Source organism: Camarhynchus parvulus, chromosome 1A, assembly GCF_901933205.1.
Source record: "Camarhynchus parvulus chromosome 1A, STF_HiC, whole genome shotgun sequence".
NCBI lineage: Eukaryota > Metazoa > Chordata > Aves > Passeriformes > Thraupidae > Camarhynchus > Camarhynchus parvulus.
This window is the reverse complement of record NC_044586.1, coordinates 51,101,318-51,122,911: the sequence shown is the minus strand read 5'-3', so window position 1 is coordinate 51,122,911 and position 21,594 is coordinate 51,101,318. Positions and strand designations below refer to the sequence as shown.

At 37.3% G+C, this 21,594-nt stretch overlaps 1 protein-coding gene across 3 annotated transcripts; it reads right to left on the bottom strand.

Annotated features, from left to right (window-relative positions):
• Positions 1-3,479: 3,479 nt before the first annotated feature.
• On the bottom strand, positions 3,480-17,579 carry MLC1 (modulator of VRAC current 1). Of its 3 annotated transcripts, none has more exons than XM_030960933.1 (12): positions 17,442-17,579; positions 16,584-16,767; positions 14,382-14,471; positions 12,300-12,353; positions 12,049-12,150; positions 10,314-10,415; positions 9,370-9,441; positions 8,784-8,900; positions 8,019-8,075; positions 6,776-6,898; positions 5,207-5,374; positions 3,480-4,049 (listed from the first exon to the last, which is right to left on the bottom strand). In XM_030960933.1, the coding sequence occupies exons 2-12, from the start codon at positions 16,761-16,763 to the stop codon at positions 3,975-3,977; spliced, it is 1,140 nt and encodes a 379-aa protein (XP_030816793.1). In that variant the 5' UTR covers positions 16,764-16,767; positions 17,442-17,579; the 3' UTR covers positions 3,480-3,974. The 3 variants fall into 3 exon arrangements, with proteins under 3 accessions (XP_030816793.1, XP_030816794.1, XP_030816795.1); XM_030960934.1 differs by lacking the exon at positions 17,442-17,579 and adding an exon at positions 17,259-17,346; XM_030960935.1 differs by lacking the exon at positions 12,300-12,353 and having other exon boundaries at positions 12,049-12,135.
• Between the last annotated feature and the right edge of the window lie 4,015 nt (positions 17,580-21,594).

The following is a 21,594-nucleotide window of genomic DNA, read 5'->3' as shown; positions in this document are numbered from 1 at the left end:
ATATCACTATGTTCTTTCCAGTTTCACCAACACAGGCACACATACAATACTATAACAGTCCCCTGGCTATTATTTTAACCCTGTGTGCAGCTGTATTGCCTGCTCCAAGCAACAGACATTGTGCCTCAGACCACATACATCAACCATAGAACATTGTAACTTGAACAGCTTCTTGTCATACTCTGGAGTGGAGTAGTGTGAGGTGCTACTGTCATCACAACAACATACTCACAAGGGATTCAGAGCTGCTTGGGACCTGCACTTTTCTGGGATCGTGCCCGTATCTCCTGTCCAGAGTGAGCCTGTGCAGCCAGGGCAGGTGAGCAGCAGAGGTACCAGCAGGGCACCTGTACCCTAGAGAGACACAAGACAGGCCGGTGAAACACAAACTGCCCAGTGCTTCTGTACTTAACAAGTTACTGATTCACAGTCCAAAGACAACCACTACTCTTTTCATTTGTGTGATTCAAAGGGACCCTCCCACTCCTCACCCACCCTGTCCCTTTCCTTCAAGAGTCATGAGCATTCAGCAATGACAGCAAACATAGGCAGCACCTTAGGTGTACTGCTTACAAGCCAGGCACAATCCACAGATGCTGAAGACTTTTTTTCCTAAGATTAGAATCATACAATCATAAAGTGGTTTGGGCTAGAAGGGAATTTTAAAGATAATCTAGTTCCAAATTAGGTTGCTGAAAGTCCTGTGCATTATTAAAGAAATAAAGAAAATTTTTTTTTCATTATCTTAAAAAATCATTTTAGACCCCTCTGAAATTCTGAAATTGTTAATAAAATTATTAAAGAAGAAAATGAAAAAGTTGAGTGTTAAAAAAAATCTGCTTAGAAAAAAGTAAAAGAATAATAAAAAATAAAGCATATTCACAATTCTCCAAAATTTTTGTGGACAATCTATACTTTTATGAACTTAAAGCTCAGAGAAACTGGAATTATTAGCACAGGTGGAGGAGTTGCAACTAAAAGTAAATCATTCATGCACCATGTGCACACAACTTATTTTTTTTCAGGTGATGCTTCAGTCTGCTTTTTTTCATTTTACTCAGTTAACTCTTTTCTTTATTTTACCTATCTATTTTTTTAAGCTAGGAACGTAACTCCTGGTATAAGCTAAGCAGTCGGCCATGGCATTAATTCCAGTGATACCCAGCAAGGCAGGAAATGGCACATTTCCAAGCAGAAACCCTTCTAACATGTCACATAGACATTTCCCTCACCAGGCTGACCTCAGAGCGGGATATGATTTTTGTCCTTTAACAGGCTTTCTAGCTTTGCTGTGGAAACAGATCATCTACCAGCAGACCCTAATTAAAGCTTCAAGCTATCAAGATTTACTGTGTCAAACATCAATACAAAAAGTCCTTGAGTAAAGAAGGGTGGGGTTGTTGTTTTGAGTTACAAAAACATTGACACACAGAGTGAGATTTACAGTGAAACTTTCTCTGCCTGAGAAATGCTTTTTATGTCAGCAGACAGCCCTACATTTATTACAATTTGAAGAGCCTGCCTCTTACCTCCATGATTTTTCTTCTTGCAGGATATGAGAAAATTCAGCCTCCAGAGAGGTATCCATGGTGGGGCTCCTAGCTTACCAGGCATGCACGGAGAAGTTCTGCACCTGGCAGATTGTCCAGTCTCTGCTGTGCTGAACAGAACAGGAAGGGAGCCATGACCAGGCAGGGAGCCCTGGGATATTCATCCTCACTGGAAAGCAGAATCTAGGACTGGCACCTCTATTACAACCTCTTTTTTTTATTCCCATCTATTCCTCACCCTTGTTAATGTAAGATGACTAAAAAACCTCAGATACACTCATATATCTTAACTATTTCTTATCTCAGGGTCAATTCAAATTTTAACTCAATCATCCTGTTTAGGCTATTTAGTTTTTCTCTCTCTTTTTGATTAATGCTATTTTCTTCACTTCTTATTAAAACACTTTAGCTCCCCAAGAGAAATGCAAACATCTCCTATTACATATGCTTTGTTTCTTCAGAGTCACTCCTGACCACAAAAAAAAAAAAAAATCCAGAGCTGTTTAAAATGCTCTCACTCTTTAGAAGAGAGACCCTCAAGCCATTTGACTCAAAAGGAAGTTAAAGTGCCTTTGTCTGCTTTGTTGGTATAAGCATTTTGTGGAAAGGAAACTCCATCAGCTGTACAACTTCCCTTAACTTCTTTTCCCACCTAAATCATTTACAAAAGTAGTATCTACTTACATCTAACCTGAATAAGCAATGCCAATCTTCACTTGACAGAAAACATAGAGATAATCTATTAAAGATACAGATTCAGTTAAACAAAGTGCTTTACCATATAAAGTAAAACAAACCATTAAGGAAATGGTTATGTTCACACTATTCTACATATTAATCTCTTTTTACTTTAAATGATTCATGAAGAATTTCTACACTGTCTACAGTCTTTTTCCAGTTTCATGCATGAGATTTAGGAAGTTAGATATTTATTTTTAGGTAGAACTGTAACTATTTCTTTGCAACTTTCAAAAAAATAGCATACCATCAGCCTAACTTTTCCTACTTGTAAAATTGGAAGGATTGTAGCAGATATACAATTAATTATCTGTTACACTGAGAGAATGTTCACACAAGTACCACCAGTACAGGCATGAAATTTTGCAGTATTTAAGAAACAGCAGCTGCAGCCTATGGTTGTTGATGTAGTAGCCTGGACCAAAAGCACACCCTATTATTTTTAGGTAGAGAGGGAGGTTGCTGTATACACGCTCTTAAAAAGCACTGCTCTAAACTTGAAAGAGTACCCTCTATGTATTTAAATCCAGAGTAACTTTCAGCTTTCCCAGAAGGAAAAGAAACATGCTCATGTGCCTGAAAGGCTCCATACACTACACCACCCTTCTCTCTTTTTTCCCCTTCTCAAATGCAAAGTTAAGCTTTGCAGCATGTTCTGAACAAACAATCTGAGTTATTTCACATTAAAAAAGACTGAACTTCAAAGTCTATAACCTCTCAAAACTCAACAATAAAACAACAAAAACAGGAAAAAAATAATCTCACCACCTTGTCAGTAGCTATCACCCTGGTTATCCCAGAATTCCTATTAACTTGGAAATTCTAATAGAGTTTGAAATCTACCCAATTGTACCCATAGTTCAGCTACAAGAAAAGGTCATCTGTATGGGGGATGTCCCTTGTTTCAGGGCAGCTAAGTTGCATAGCTTTTAAAAATAGCTAGGAAAAGAAATAAATGAGAAGTAATATATCTAAAAATAAAAAATTAAAAAACCCTCTTTCAATATCAGTATTATCTCCTGTTATTTGGCCAGTTGCTTCTGTTTGTTGGATGTTTTAGTTTTGACTAGCAGCTTGTGTGTCCCCGCACTAAGAAAAAGCCTCTCCCCCTTTTAATAGTCCAGAAATTGAAGTTTAATGGGAAAGACTATTCTGTTGTCACCTCTCAGATTAGAATGTCAGTCCACATTCTTGAGTTTCCACATAATAAAGACTTTTATTTATATAAAAGCAATAAGATGCAGAACACTTTACAACTCCTACAAAAGTGAAGTATAAGCAAAAACATCAATTATGACTTGTACTCATAACTTTACAAAAGCATTTATCAGTCACACTGACTGCATAACTGCAGTTACAACAATCTCTTCTCAAATATATGAAGCCTACTACATATTGCAATATTTTACTTTGCCATCAGCATAAATCTATGTGACTTATTATCTTTTTCTAAAGGTATCTTCTAAACACTAGACTACAGATACCAACAGAAAAGACAGATGTGTTAAAAATATTATCAACAAATTTTAAAATTATTAGAAAGATACATCATTTACTGTGTTATTCCATGGCTCCTACTGCTGCAACTATAGTGCTGTTTAAAAATGGAAGTTTTTAAACCTTCATGCAAACAGTTGATTTATTTTATTGGATTGTGCTGTGTTGGCTGCATTTGTAGAATCCAAACTACTGAGCCATCTGCACCACAACTGCTTTCCAAGCTTTATCTTTGTCAAAATCCTTTAAGGTATTATTGGAAACCTAAAAGTAAACACATTTAAGACAAATGCAAACATGAAAAAATGTTTTGATTAAAAACTGAAGTTCAAGCAAATAAATACCTGAGAAAATCTACCAGAATGCAAATGTGAATAGGTACAGCCAGAGCTATTAAAATATTCCATACATTTGTAAATTGTATAGTTTTGTATATTATAGAGTTTATATTTAGGATATAAAATATAACAGTGTAAATTGTATAATACTTGAAATATTTGGGTCTAAGAAACTTGGCCAAATTCCCATTTTAAACATGTTACTTAAGACATTTTTTCAAGACTTTTCCTAAAATATGACTGAAAGCCTTTGCACCTGAACCTTTAACCCCAAAACCAGAAGCAGCCCCCGTGGTGCAACTGAACCAAGATTTACCTACATACATGCAAGCAAAGTAAGATCTTGCCTAAGAACACAGACTTCTGAGAAGCCAAAGGGACTTGCAACTTCACCTATAACATTATTCATGTGTTTAAATACTAAAAGGTAAGCAAAAAAGTGTTGCTTTTGCAGAGAAAGTGCTCCTTTTAGCACTTAACTCACGCCTAATTTCTCAGTGACTCACAAACCAGGACTACTTTTGTAAATAATCTCCAGTAGATTTCTGTTTAGCCATGCCATGACCCATGCTCCAAGACATGACTCGCAGCAGTGGAAGTGCTGCTGTGCTTCATCTTTTATACAGAACCTAAGTCCCAGGACACAGATCCAGCAAATAAACAACATACACCAAATATTCTCAGCAGCCTGAAGGGACATAATTCCAAAGCTTCCACTTTCCATTAGCAGCTGGTAACTGATTTCAGTCTTTGCTCCCAGTGCTTTCTATCCAGCGCTGGACTGAATCCAGCACTCTCCTTCTAGTGCAGTAAGCATGAGTTACTCTCTGAGAGTCTTTAAGGATACAGGGTCTAGCTCTGTACAACAAAGGAAAGCCTAAGGGGTACAGTTCTGTGCCCCATGTCATGCCCAGTTATCATCTAACCAGGAAATTATTATCTCTTGATTACAAAATAAGTTTCATAGAACAGCTTTTAACTGTGGTCTGAATTAAGATCAAAATTTAAGGCCACAATATATTACCAAAAAAAAGTATTTTAAAATAGGTATTTTCAAATTTTCTAGTGGGTATAACTACAAACCTCTGTTGTTCTGTATTCCTGTTTTTTAACCTGTGATGGTGTCCATGCTGAATCTTGTAGTTTCATTTTTGTCTTGTAATTCACACACTGTATTACAGTTCCAATAGTAAGGCATGCCTGAATTAGCAGCATCAACATCAGAAGCAACAGGAGTACATCATAAGATTGCTGAAAATAGACATATGTTGTTAACTACTTGAATAAAATATTTGATAATGTTCCCATCTCTATACTTTAAAAATTCCTATCTAGACTTTTTAAATCAATTTATAATTTACGGTTTATTTCAGCATAAAGTTTCAACCAAAATTTTAGTGCCTGAATTTGCTGTAAGTAGAAAAGATCTATATCTTCTAAGAAAATATTAATCTGTCAAATTATCTTTTCCTCTGGAAACAGAACAGAATTGAGGAAACTATCTTCTAAAATAGTGTCTTACTGCTGGTTCTGACCTAAGCAATGTCACAGCTGTGCTTGGGCCTGGGCCTGTGCCTTGCTGGCTCTCACCTTGCCCTGCTGACCTGAGTTCCTGGATGACCTTGGATCTGCCTCAGTACTGTGGACTTACCTGGCAATCACTGCACCTGGCTACTATGGCTGGACCTGCCTTCCTTTACTATTTTTTGGGGTGCTGTAGGACTGCTCTGCTTGCCAATGAAGTTTCCATTTTTTCTCTGTCTTGCTGTTACCTCCTGCTCCATAGTGCATTGTCCTGTGCAGAGCAGCCCACTCTTGTAACCACACACAAAGCAGAGTGAGAATGTAAGAAATGCTCGGCCGGGCCACACCAACTGTCTAGACAGCGTAGTCATCTGTCTCCAACATGTGTGACAGGAGAAGCTACTCAAAGAGGGGATGTAAGCTGTCATCATTCCTGAGGTTCAACAACACAGTACACTCCTCCAGAATTACAACAGGATCACATACTCAGAAGTTGATTTTCCAGTCCCTGAGATATCAGTTTATTAAACATTTTCCCTCTTTTCTTCTAAAGTTACAAGACCACTTAATGACTAGTGGAGACTCTTCATGACATTGGTCTCATGCCCCTGAGTGGTTCTTTGAACATCAGGGATTGGCAAACACTTTGCCAGCAGAGCACAAGAAAGCTCTTCAGCAATGCACAGGTAACATTTCATACTGTAATGCTTTAAACTTTGCTAACTTTTTCTTCTCTGTCCAAATCCAGACTTTGAATAAATACAGGTGTAAGCTTACAATCCCAATGATTGGTAAGCATCCGAAGAAACAGGAAAATGTACTCTTCAAGGACACCTAGAATCTTTAATTTAAATACTACAAATTATAAAAGTCTCAAGCAGTCCAGTATACTGTATATTATTTTTACTGTGTCTTTAGAATAAAATCCTATCTTTTTAAAACTACAATTTCAGGACGCCAATAGATGTAACATACTTTCAATTCTATAATAAGTCAAACAAGAGTTTTTAAATAATTTCTATAACATTTCATTCAATATTTATAATGCAGTACCTTGTCTTCATATATTCCCTAATTTGCTACTGTAACATATAGAAGTTCATTTTTCAATTGCATAAAAACACATACTTTAACAGCAGGCGGATAACTTTTAAAGATGTCAACAACTTGCATGATACTGAAGGATAAGTATGCAGAAGCAGTGAACAACAAAGGAGAGGTAACACTGCTAATGGCAATCAGGACCTCAACCTAAAAAATAAGATAATAAATGTTAAATAATAATCTAAAAAATTAACTCTGGTTAGTGAGCTATGACTCCTTGAAGCAAGCATAACAAGTGTGTAAAACTGTGTAAGATTATACATAAAAGACAAACAATAAGAGCTATCCACATTTCATGAAGATACAGAAGCAAGCTTTGTATAACCTAAGTTTCCTAGCCAAAACACTGCTGGCTTGTAATTCATATTTCATTCAATACAGATGATGACTTTTTTTTTAATTTTACAAGTGCCTTCCAGATGCACATCACAGAGGAAGTGATACCCAATCTGGAGAGCCAGTATAGAAGCCACCATTTATTCTTCAATTTATAGGAAGCAATGAGAATTAAAACCAGATATTGCAGACTTGGAACCTAAAAAATCTTATGCAAATAAATTGAGTGCCCTGAGGCAAATTTACTGCCATACAACAGCAGCTAAGTTTCACTCAAATATCACCCCTACAAGATTATATTCTGACTTCAGTTGTGGTTATGCCTCATTACTCACTTAAATATGGTCACATGACTATTAATTAGAACAGATATTTTAAGGCGCCTTAACTACACACCTAGAACATTCAAGGAATAAATGCACTCTACTGAATACTATTAGTTTTTGTTGCTAATCACGAAGATTAAGAATTTGTTTAAAATAGGTTCTAGGTCCAGCACAGCCTGCACACCTAATTTTCTTCTTTCAGAAACCACAACTGATAATGAAAGAAAAAGGGAACTTCATATCAGAAGCTTGAAAGCAGTTCTTTGCATCCCATATGAGGCATGCCATTTTTCTACAGTAGTATCTTTTCCCAAAGAATCGCTACAGAATATCCAAAAACCAAAACAGAACAAAATAAACAAAAAAAACCCAAATAACTAACCAAACTCTTCAAATTCTTTTCTAGAACAGATGAAATGAGGCCTCCAAAGGACCTATCAGAGTTCTTGTAAGGGATACCAGCTAACACTTCTGCTACATATTTGTCACATTTTGTAGAAGTAGCTAAAAACAAGTGAGCAAACTTGATTGGTGCCCACTATCAGGCAGAGCTTCTTAGCATTATTCCACTCTAATTAAAAAGTCCAAGAATTTTACACACTTACCAGACATTTACTTGGATATTCAGCAGCTACATGACTTGCAATAGCACTTGGAAAGCACTAAATAAAAGAGTGTAACAAAGTAAGGATTTATTGACTTGAAAATTACAAAAATTATAATTGAGTTACAGTAATTCCCACTATTCACTGCTTTTTTCTTTTGTGACTTTTGAATGCTGAAAAGCTTGTTTATGAATTTTTCCATTTCATGCAAAGGGATTTTACAGACACATATATAAACCTAGTGGTCATTGCCTTCTTTCTCAAATCAGTTATTTTGTGGCGAGCAGGGTGGCACAACATCCTTTATGAATCCACTGCTCCTGGGTACAGGCTGTTATTACCAATCACAGTTTCAGACTTTTAATACAGGTAAAACTGAGAGGTTAAATAAGATATTCTAAGGATTCTACCATGCTAAAACTAAACTAAACTTTTTCTTTTGCAGCCTGAAATATTCTAAAACCTATGACTTTTTTTGACAGAACACCTCACTTCAAATACCCTTGTTTTAATACTCATTTCTGTTTTACTGAATTGAGGACTGAGAATGTATAAGAACAATTTACTGAAGTATTGCAAACCAAAACAGATCAAAAATATTGCATAAATATATTAAGTATATTGAAGTGTTAACTAATTTGCTAAGCAGCAACTCCCAAACAATATTAGAGCCAAAAAAATACTTCAGTGGGGAGGAGAAAAGTGAAAAAAAACTTGAATAAAAGCCATTGTTTTAAAAGAGTAGCTTCTATTTGCACTACTTACAGCAACTAAGATCCAAAAGAATGTTACTGAGAGGTATGGACCTGAGACTAGAACATCCATATTCAAAGCAATTATTCCACCAAATACTGATGAAATTCCAATAATCACCTCAATTACCTAAAACAAATAAGAGCACACAAATTATTAATAACATATTTGAACACAAAAGCTCCTAATTGCATATAGAAAGGACCTCAGTGAAAAGAATAAAATGCATTTATGCTACTAGCTAGGCATAAAGTCTATGTTTTCCATATCTAAAATATGGCAAAACACTAGCTAGCTTACGTGAAAACAAGACCAGCTTCATTATACATATTTATGCTTTCATTTATTAGTTCCCTCAAACAATAGTTCAGTTTACACTATTTATTCTTAAGTCATTATGTAGTCTCCTTCCCATAATAAAAAGCAGCTGTGATTTATCTTGCAATCTTCTAAAAGGAAATATTTTACTATATATTTCTCATTTTTGTCTTTATTCTTTCAATTCTTAGCCACAGTGATCTCTTCCTGACTTTAAAGAACCTTAGCACTTACAAAGGTGAAAAAATAAATTGATTTAATGAAACAATGCTTTTCTTACTGAGTATGACTTAAGAATTCGAGCAGGAAAGCTGACATTGCTCAAAACAATGGCACTGTCGTTTGCAGCATTCTAGAGGGGAATAAAAAAATCATTATAAAAATATATAAAGCAAAACATTTCTTCCCAGTATCTTATACAACCTCTTACAGGTCCTAACAGTGGTATGTAATATCTGGTTGGCCCAGTGACGGTGTTTTCCAGGGTAAGACCACATCGATTACATTAAAACCAAATTAATTAGTATCAGATTAGCTGTTCCACAGCCACCATTCAATAACGAAATATTTTCATCTTGTCTCCCTTTTCCACCTTCAAAAAATATACTTTCTTCCTGAGCCTTCAGATTTTACAGATGTGGATCAGCAGGAGCCAAAGGAGGACAGGGCACTACAAAACTTTATCAGCCAGTATTTCCCATGGCATATCCTATTTCCTTCATTCTAAAAGAAGTACTGTTGTACAAAAATGAGGGTGGGGTTTAGGAAAGCACTAGTGAATAAAGAAAATTTCATCAAGAGCCCCAAATCCTGAAGCCAAGAGTTGTTGGGCAGATACCACCAAATTGGCATATAAGACAAATACTTTCTCTACATCAGGCTTCAAAAAGGTATTGTTTGCATACATACAAGCTGTAGTACTCTAATGTTTCAAACATCACGTTTCATTCTACAAAATAGAAATAAAACATTTGCAATGCCCATTCATGAGATATTCAAAGAACTCTGTGCTGTATAATTTTCAACAGGTAATTTAGCAGAGGGGTCACTGCACTTTTAAAAGATAAAAGAAGAAATAACTGTTTAGTACGGTACTTTTATTTATAGTTCAAATATAGCTTTAGCACGCAAAGTTATATATTAGTGTTGCCAATAAATGTTCGGCATATGTAATACAAGAAAATGGGGAATTTTTTAACATGCACAATCCTTAAGGATACCTACTTTCTTTCTTGTACAGCAGTCTTCAGTAGACCTAGCTGAAATGATCACAGTAGTTGCCATGAAGATTTCCAGCAGAATAAGTAGAATCAAGTTGAAATTTATCTGTCAGTAAAATCCCAGACACAAATGAGTTATGTCTTCCATATTAAAAATAAAGGAAGGGGCTGAGTCTAGCATGATTAGGCAGGTTGTCTAGTTTCTGTCAGATTTAGACACATCTACTGACTCCATACTTTGTTATCTATTTCCTTAGCTCTTGACAAACTTCAAGAACAACATTATTCTCAGAATGCCTAACCTAAGAAACATTTACTTCATTTATGGAAATACTCTGCCTGAAGATTCTATCACTGCCTTCCAGAAGAGGAGCTTATAAAAAGGGAGTGTTTGCTGGGTACGTTTGTTTTTTGCAGGTCCTTCTATGTGAACCCAGAACACTGCAGCAACTAATGGAACATTCTCAGGGGAAGGACAACCACAGGTCACAACTCCTAGGCTGCAATCCCAAACTGTGTGCTACCATATTGGACACTGAATGAAAACACAAACCAAAGAACTGCACCAAGGATCCCAGTTCTGTGCCCTGCTTAGTGCTGGCAAAGCATTCACAAACACTCTTCATGGATTCATGATGCTTGCAGACTACATTGCAAAAACATAGATGCTGCCATTGCTCATATTCAAGAGACAAATAAGTGAATGCAATACTTATTGTTACTTTTTTGTCCTTATTATTCTCATGAAAAGAGGTAGATACCTACACTACATGGACTGAATCATTTCAAGGCACACAGGTTAGGTAGAGTGGATCTCCCTTTCTTGTTTTCAAAAGCAACATGTTTTTCCATCAGCAGCCCAAAAAAACATCTGGTAGTCAGTCAGGACATTGGGGCAAAGGACCAAAAGTCTAGGAAGAACTGACACCATTCCAAAACTATACAATTACAGCAAACCATTGTTCAACAATTTAGAACAGAATTATTGTTTCATCGTGTCAGACCTGCTTTGTTTAAGATGAAATCTCCATCTCTGTGACACGTATCTTGCAGCACATGTTTTTGAAAGAAGTAGTAAGTGGTAGATTTAGGACACTTTTTTGGACGCTGAAATTCACTTTTGCTTAGGAAATGATAATTGAAACTATGTGCTTTGCTGTACCCAACAGACTGTACAGTTGTACTAACTCCGCAAACAGTGATAAATGTCATTGAGAAACTTCTAGAAAACGTGCTACAATGAAGAATACAGGACTTGTTAGGCAAAAGAAGAAGTTCAGTTCAAATGTGTGGCCTGCAGAACAAATTAATCCAGATTAAAAATTCCCATGATTTAGACATGTTTTGACACAGCACTAATACTGATATGAGCTGGCAAGGCCACATGTCACACTTGGCAGTGCAGCGCCAAGTAGATGCACAAGTTTGAGTCCAGAAGCACTGTAACTAAACTGATGGACCCTCTCACTTAGTCCTAGGTACAAGAAGTAAATAACAAAAATTGAAAGAGTAAGAGTAAATAGATTAGATTCTTATGAATATTATTGCAGGTAACTAACATTGGGCAAAGAGAAATGTAAGGTCACTGCTGTATGATCTCTCCTCACAGACCAAGCAGGAATACTGGGATATTGGCAGTACAGTAATGACATGTGATCTCCAGGCACGTAATGTCCTCCCCACCTTGTTTTTTAACAAAGATAAATGTATCACAATTAGTAATTATTTTAGTAACTTACATTTATAGCTGATGGATTGAGGACAAGTTTGCATCCAAACCAAACTAAACACGTTGTTGTAACAGCAAATGTGGAGACAAAGAGAATCTGAAAATTTGGTATCTGAAAAACAGTTTCAGAATGGGTTTTTTTCTCTTGTTTTAAACACGGGAGAATATGAACACATGTACAGATATACAGAGATAGATTATATAGATAGATATAGATATATAGAGAGATAAACAAAATTGACAATAAAGTTTCATACTTACCACATTAATTTTATTCCTTGCTATAGCAAAGCTCACAACTGCTGAAGGAATACACTGGGAAAATTAAAAAAAAAGACTAGTGGGATCTTCTGCACAATGAATTTTATATATACTTCTATAGATGTATTTTATGTGTCTGAATTCATATTCAGTACACTTAGACAAACAGAAGATCAGAAACTCTGAAGAAAAAGTTTCATTTGACTGAACTCATTAATCACAGTCAGTGTCTGAGAATTACAAGAAGTTTAAATATACCTTCCATATCCCTTAGTTTTAACTAACTACCCAGCATAATGTGATGAGTAAAAGAAAGAAAGTCTTTCACAAGGTATTTCATGCCTTCATTAGTTTAAATTAACTCTAGAAGGCCTGAGATCCTTAAGCAGGAGAAAACAGTGCTACTCCCAAACTGGGCCTGCACATTCTTTAGACAGACATCATCCTCAATGAGTAAGCTAAAATTTTCCCAATCTCGAAACAGTTCTGAAGAACCTTGTGAAAATCTGCTGAGTCAAGACACACTTGGAGAATTGTGCCTGGGATGTGTTTTTGGCTCACTGGGAACTATGTTTCCCTACTTGAGGACATAGATAAATGGAAAAGTCATGCACAAATAAAAAGTCTCACAAAGTAATTTCTCTATCCCTTCACTGTTCCCCACCACAACATACATAGCTCCATTACAGATCCAACTCTATTTTACACAAATGGCTATTAAAATGATAATAAAATTGTTCTTATGTTAAATAATGAATCATGCAATAAATGCCACATTTCTAATTCTCTTCCCACACACCTGAACCCTAACAGCTTAACAATGGAACACTATAAAGAGATTATTACTGATATGTAAAATTCTTGGCAGCACTTCCTCAACACCTAAATGACCTTTACTGAACATAATTAAAACATTCTTCTATGTCCTGGATACACAGGAGTTCCTAGAACACTACAGGACTATGTTTAGGCAACTGAATGCAAGTACTAGTCCAGATGATGACAGTCTAGAGAGCAACTCAGCTTCAGGCTAAACGAGACACTTGGTGGCCAGCTGGATCCACATCTCTCTAGGCTCTTCTGCCTGCAGCAACATCACCATCTGCAGCAGGAGCTCCAACACCCTCCTCACATACAGACACTAAACACACACACCTTCAAAGCCAATGTGATAACCTGCTGCAGCCAAAGATCTACCAGGTCTTTGGAAATTTTCAAACATGAAGTTCAAAGAGTCAAGATCAGGGGCAGAGAAAGACATCTCAGTAACTACATCAACATTGCAGGGAATAAGGTATCTGTGAGGAGACTGAATTAAACTCCTCCAACTTTAACACCTTTGGTGGAAACCCAAGTGACAACTCATTCACAGAGCAACTCCTGGGACTTGTTTGTTTCAAGTGATCTTGCACCTAACTTAAAAACAAATATATAAGTCAAGTTGAGAAAATAACAATGACAGAATACATCCATAAACAAAGCAAGTAAATGAGACTTATTAATATCTAAAGCTCAAACTAAGTACATATAATACAGTAAACATGTATATGCACCCCTCAAAGTATAGAAAAAAATATTGGGCTCTGGAAAATGTCAGCCATCTTTAATGCATATTATTTTACTTTAATGCATTATTTTACTAACAAAATAATAATATTCAAGAGAATTTTAGTCTGCTTCAGTACTTGGATATTATGGCAAAATAAACTGAAAAATTAAGACTTTGAGATGTAATATGAAATACATTTTGATAGCATATAGCCAGAAAACTTTCCAAATACATAGCAACAAAAATTTTCTTAGAATCAAGCATGGAAAAACTGCTCAGCAGATTGATCTTGCATGCCAGTGGTGAGCTGATTAACAACAATGGTAACACAAACCCAGTTGTCTTTATGACAACAGTTATTCCTTTAACCATGTAATGAAAAGCCATTTAATGAACCGCTAAATATAATTAAATCTTCCATGAAGAAAAGCAGTAGAAAAGACACAGTAAAAGACACACACACAAACCCACAAAAATTATTTACTATTGCATTTGCTGTCAAACAGCCACAGCAAATAATTAAGAATGCTTACTGAACCTGCTGCACAACGTAAATAATCCATTTCAGATGGAAAAATATTTCCCAGATATAGTGAAAATCCAGAAGTAATAAGGAGGCAAGTCTGCAAAGCAACAAATAAAATAAATTTATATGAATAAAACTGTTTAAAAAAATAACTAGTCAGACATAAATCAGTAACCAACCCCTTTCAAACTGAGCTACTTAAAAGAATGCACTTTTTGTGTGAATAAATTTGAAGAAAAATATCAAAATATGCTGACTTCTGAAGATATTTTGCCAGTTACCAAGACCTAATAATGAACAATGTTCATGCTTAAATCAAGATTTTTGTCCTGACTTGGCAAATACCTCAATATAAGTCAAAAGGTAAGTGCAGTGTTTAGTGGTAAAAATGTTTCAGAAACCTCAGTATATCTCTACTTTGCATTCCCTGCTTGAGTCCACCCACATTCATTATGCATATGGGCAGCTGGGCAATTGCCAACTAGAACACAGCAGTAAAAATAGTATTGGGATACATTAATTAAGTTTCTTCCACTATATTCCTACATCCCTCCAACTTCTCTTCCTGCTTTCTTTCAGCAGCACATCCAAAAATGTTCAACTGCTCCTCTTACCTTAATAAGTTTATTTCATAACTACCCCAGTTACACACTCTGCAATAAGCCATCAGTGTCTTCTACTAACATTATTTTGGTTTTCCTTGTCATTCCTCTGAGTAGGCATTTCTTTGAAGGGGCTGGGAAAGGTAAGAGATAGAACTGCTCTTTTGTTTCATTTGGTTATTTTTTTCATGTTAGAAAATTATTGGGGGTCTTTAGAGAGTCTTTGCCAAAAAAAAGACAGAAAATAAAGAAAGCATATGTGCATGTATAAACACACACACAGAGAATTTTGGAAGACTGGTAGAACAGTCTATGGAACCACGAGTTGAAATTGTGCTTGATGCTCATCAAATTGTTTCTGCACAAAACCAGCCCATCAGCCACTTTGATGTCACTGTACAGTTGGCAACTGCTCCCTGAAGTAGATGGTTCTGTTCACAGTGACTTACATTGCTCAGCATACAGACTTTCTCTTCTGGACACTGTCTTTCAGAAGGGTGGATAGAGACTAAACACTTGGAAGAAAAATCTAATTGGAATTTAATCTAAGAGTTTATTAATAAAATTGCATTTTCATTTTTCCATGAAATTCATTCTTCTTGATAATATGACTTCAGCAAATGATCATTAAACATTATCATCTCCAAAAATTTACAATTACTCAGTAAATTACAGACAGTCGTTCTTTTGGACAATTAAGTGTGAGAAAATTTAATGCAAATAAAGCCAGCACATCTTTTGCTCTCTTTTCATGTGACTGTACATCTGAAAGGAAATCCAAGCCTTGCAGTTTGTCAGAAAAGAAAAAATGCTCAGCTGCTTCCACAAAAATAAGGCAATACTTTTATTCACTGTGCATAAACAAGCAATTACCATATTAACAGTGAGACAATCTTAGTTCTTAATAAAAAGTACACTTCAAAACACACAAGCTGACAGAAAAAGAAAAGATCAAATTCTAATTGCTATAATGAAGTTTAATTAACTTGGCTCAGAACATGGAGAAGCATATGATGTACATGCAAGATGAGTATCCTGTCATTCTAGCAGCAAACACAAAAATTCAAATCACTGTGTTGTTTGTGTAAGAAGCACAAGTATATACCTCACCACGTTAATGATTATACCAAATAATTATGTGGCTATTGAACCCTGATAGATTAATGTGGCAATCAAGTACCACATATCTTTTTAATGCCAAATGCTACCATGGTAGTCAGAGTACATTCAATAGTTAGAAGTATTTTTAAAAGAATACATATGATCTGCATACTTTATATATTCTACCAAAAGGCACTGCTTATACATACACATGGGCTGATATTTACCACTACCAAACTGATTCTCTACTTGTATGATTAATATCAATGATAAAAATAAGCCTTCATACACCACCTCTGATTAGTAAAAAAATAGTCAAAGAATACCAGCAGTCTACATTCCAAAATTGCTAAATATGTTTCTATTTTCACAAAGATTTCTTTTCAATACTATCAGTGATGAAATTCTTAGTCTTCAAATGATGTCAAACAGAACAGAGCACTAGGCACTAAGAACTGGGCACTAAGGCCTGTATTTTTAAATTTGCTATAATTTAAAGTACTTACTCCCATCAGCAAAGAAAATATCCACGTTTTGTAACTAAAGCAAGGATGCAGCCTCTTTGACAGCTGAAGGTCACTGGATTTGATATCTGGTATATAATTTCCATTCTCTTGTTTTCCCCGCTCCAAAGTTGGCATCCTGTCATAGCTAAATTCTTCTCTGTAACCTTCTTCCCTGGTCATAACACTTCAAAAAGGCAATTAAATAATAATAATGCAAGTTACAAAGAAAGAGAAAAAAATAATTTAGATCCTTCACATACCAAAATCAGTGTTCAACTAGGTTTTTTTGCACTCAAGACAAAATGAATAAACACAATGTTTAGCTACTGGATGTATTTACATCTCAAAATATGTAAACTTTCTAACAACTTACTTGCGCACCTTAACTAAATTTCATCCTACGGCCACAGTTCATAATGACATAGTAAAAGTACCAACATATTTAAAGTTTGTGTATCTATGATACCTCAGTAAATTTCTATTTCAAGATCTAAGAACCAGCTTTAGAGGTGTTTAGTTAGTGCATACCTCTATAACCAAAGCTGTTTTCTTTCTCAACTCTAGGACAGCAAAGAAAATCAAACAGGTTTCAATATAAATTCCATTTGATTTCAACACTTTTTATCAGCTATCTAAAATGACAGACTTCTCTACGAGTCCCATGAACACACATACCCACAATAACTCAGCTACAGCAAACTGTTTCTAATTTACTCAGTATCAACCATTTCTCTTGTTCACTTCATCCTTTTTTGTTCACCTCACTGCTTCCCAATCTCTTAAAATACCACAAGGAGCATCTTCTATTAGAATTAAGTTACTGTAGATTTTTCAACAGCTAAAAACCTTGGTGCTTACCTTCCACTGAAAAGTGAACTGTCAGTTTCAAACAGCCCTGTGAACACAGCTGCCTGTACACTTTGTGATATTCTCACCGTTCAGTGAGTCATGCCGGCTTTGAAAAGTTCTCCCTTACACTTTGGCTTTCAACAACATCTATTCAGATATGGAACAAAAGCACAGCAAGAACTTCAGTTAAGCCAGGGAACAGGAAAATGCCTCCTGAATTTTAATTAAGAGAACACACTAGAAAATGACTGTACTACATCTCGTAGGGCTGCTTCCAAATCAGACCAACAAATTAAAAGTTTCATGTCCCTTTTTTATTTGAGTACTACCCCTTACTTAGCATCTTAAATAAAAGTTTCCCCACTTTTCCACTTTTGGCTATCATAATACCCAGTGATCACAATATCTAACAAATGAGCTCTTGTTTCAAAAGAGCAAAATGCACTTACAATGCAATATTCTCCTAGGCAAAAAAAAACTACAGAAAGAAATTCAAGTATTACAGTATCTCAGCAAGATGGAAAGCTCAAAATTTAGGTTATTAATCTATCAAGATTATTATTTTCACTGCAGGACACTTCTCTGTCTTTTTCCACTAACCCCAGCCTTTTGGAGTGCTCAGACAAACCTGGCACATTTCAATCGTGCCGTCATTCGCACTTACAGAGCACCCAGATGACTAAACAACATATTTTCAGCCCAGCAGGCAGCAGTGACATGCAATGGCCAGCGTACATTGGACCCAGTCCTCCTGCTTATTAAGCAATGAAAAGGGGGAAAAAAAGGACGTTTTTATCTTGAAGATGTTGGCACCTTGACAGCTACAGCAATGACAGGGTCTTTTGTCTAAACTTTAAACACTCTTGTAACCAAGACACAATTAAATCTTCAGTATTCTGAAGGGCATCACCTTCAAAGTATGCTAGAAAAACTTCTGAACAGCACAACTTCTCAGTTTGTACAGACTGTAGATTTTCATTTTTTCATAATGTCAGCCAATACTGAAAGAATATTAAAATGTTACAGTTGTTTTAATAGATTTAAACAGGGGAATTAGTACACTATACACAGCAATAGACACATCTGTAAACTGTGCTAGAAAAGAGGGGAAAAAAAGATTGTACAGTTAAGCAGAACTTTCTGAAGTAATTAAGCCCTACTGTTCCTCTGCTCATGGAAGAAACACTGCACAACTATTTCCATTATCAGTAACTTTCCAAAGACCATGGTTTAATGGAAAATGGGTATTGCTTATCTGACAGCTTTTTCAGTGAATACTAGGAACCAATTGACACAAATTACCATAGACACAAAACACAATCATATTTTAACCCTTTTGATCAGTTTAGGGAGAAGGTTTGTGGGGGTTTGTTTTGTTTTGTTTTGTTTATTTTTTACACAAAATTGGTGAGATAGTCAGGTATTTACTTGATCTAATCTTTTTGAATAAAAAGAATTTATAAAGTCCTGCACCACTGACCAGAGTAGGGTTCAAACCCTAGAACAACTTGTTCACAGTTCCAAGTATTTCAGCCAGTATTGTACCTGAAAGTTCCCTTTCTCAAGCATGGTTATACAGTGTTTTCTCAGGTTATTGTGAAATTCCTCCTACCCCCTTTCCTGTGTACTTCTCAGTATTTCCCATTTCCCTTTTGCACAGAGGTTCATTGCATAATTAATGCATCCTCTGCACTTGGCATCAGCGTGAACAAAAAACACTAAAACTTCAAAGTTCAGCTGTTCAGCTTCTACTCTAAAAATTTTCTGGGGCCCTTATTTTAGGTTCCCTTCATCTCATGTTCCTGATTGCAGAAAAAGCCTCTTTTTTGTGCATGATCAGAACCCAAGTCGTTGACTAAGACTTTCTAATACTAGATAAGGTACAAATGTGGTGTACAAAGAGATTCCTCCTAATTCTAAAGCATGCATAGGAATTTTACACAAAGACTGCTGCTTTAGTCACACAACTTAGGCAGTGTATTTTGTGATTTCTACAAAAAATTACACACTGCTCTGCTCAATCTCCTGTAACAGCTTTATATGGCAGCTCCTATTTAAACTACTGGGATGTTGAGTTCAACTCAAAAAACTTTGCTTTGTGAAACAGCATTTGTTGAACAAAACGCAAAGAGGCCTTATACAAGATATCTGAAGTGCACTGTGTGAAGAGAACTGGTAAAAAATACAGAGATAGTAACTACACGGATAGTAAGCACAGAACTACAGAGACAGTAACTCTCTAGAACTACTGAGATAGTTCTCCAGGAACTACAGAGATAGTAAACAAGTCAGTAAAATCGTATTTCCTCAGGCACTACAGCAGCTCCTTTATTAACGATATTAAGTCAAAAGCACCTTTTTTTTTTTTTCCTGTTAGGCAAGTTTACCATGTTCTAGAGTTTATTCTATCATTTTGAAACTGGCTGCTACTGAGAGCATCACAATCCACCAATGTGCCACGTGCATACTCTCCCAAACCCAGTGTTTCCCCACACTGAAGGGACTCCGTGCCCGTCGTATTCCCAGAGCCACGGAGAGCTCTCAGCTCAGAGGAGGTCACCGTCTGTCCGTGGGTTCTCCCTGGTTCGGGCGTCCCATCGCAGGAACGCTGTCATACACTACGAACTTAATTTCGTACAGCTGCCCCAGCAAACTGCACACACCCTCTTCCTTTAAGCTCTTCCGTGGTAGCCTCCTGCGCCTCCACCTTTCCCGCTCCCTCAAGCGCCGCCGGCTGATCCCCGGCAGAGCGCAGTCCCTCGCCCTGAGGGCGGCCCAGGGGCCCTTCCCGGCGCCGGGGCTGCCCCTGCGCGGCCCCGCGGTCGCCCCCGAGGCACATGGCTCTGCCGCGTGACCCGGAGCGAGCATCGCCATTGGCCGCGGCAGCAGCGCGGGCTCGAGGTGGCTGCAGGGCGGCGTCGCGCCCCGGCTGGGCTCGCGGTGCGGCTTCTGAGGCTGTCCTGGGGCTCCGGCTCCTCGCTAAGGCGCTCCGGGATGCTCTCTCTCCTTTCTAGGGCGGTCTCCTACTTCTGGAGACGCGCAGATGGTGAAGATGAGAGATGGGAGACCTCTGGTAAGAATTCCGGGCCTGTTGTGGGTTTGTGGCGCAGTTTCTGAGCCGTGAGGCGTGGTCGTCCCCCACGTACCTGGGGCTGAGTGCAGCCCTGTTTCCTTAGGAAAGGATGTAAGGAGGAGATTGAGATGATAAGGCATCATTTTGACTTCAGAACATGTGGAAGTTTTCCTGGAAGTACTTTTTTTTGCCTTTTCCTGGGTAGGACAGGATCCTCTTGCTGCGGAGAGTATGGGGTGAGGAGTAGGAGCAGTGCCCTGGCAGCCGGGAGGGCCGGTCATGTCCTGCTGGGGTGCATCAGGCGCAGACAGCATCGCTGGTGGGTGAGGGGCGGATTGTCTGCTCGGCTCTGCACTGGGACAGCCTCACAATCCTGTGTGCGCTTTCAGAGGCCTCAATACAAGACCTTCATTAAACCATTATAGTGAGTCTAGTGGAGGCTGAGCAAGACGGTGAAAGGTCTCAAGGGTGTGACTTAGGAGGAGCAGCTGAGGTCGTTCGGCTTGGAGAAAAGAACGCTGAGGTGTGACCTCATCATAGCCCACACTTTCGGGTGGGGTGCTGGTCTCTCGGAGTACCAGTGACAGGACACAAGGACATGGAAGGAAACTGCATCAGGGGAGGTTTAAACTGGACAGTGGGAAAAGACTCCTCACTGGGAGGGTAGTAGTCACTGGAACAGGCTTCCCAGGGAAAGTACCAAGTCTGTCAGAGTTCAAGGGGCATCTGGATGATGCACTGAGTCGTATTGTGTAGTTTTAAGTAATCCTGTGAGGAGCAGAGAGTTAGACCCCCGTGGTCCTTATGGATCTCTTTCAGTGTGAGATATTCTGTTTATTTTTTTAAAAGGAGCTTAAAGCATGTTGGTTTTTAAATGTTTGTATTTAACTAGTTTTCTTAATTGGTTGAAACCATAAATTTTCATAAGATTCAAGACTTAGTTGTGAAAATAATTAGTTTGCAGCTGTTGCTATTTCCAGTTGGCCTTTTGATAGAATGGATGTCCCTTTTAGTAGCCTTCATAACTTTTTGCATAGCTCTATAAACAAGTGATTTGGGTTTATGTCAACACTTTTCCTTTTGATGCAG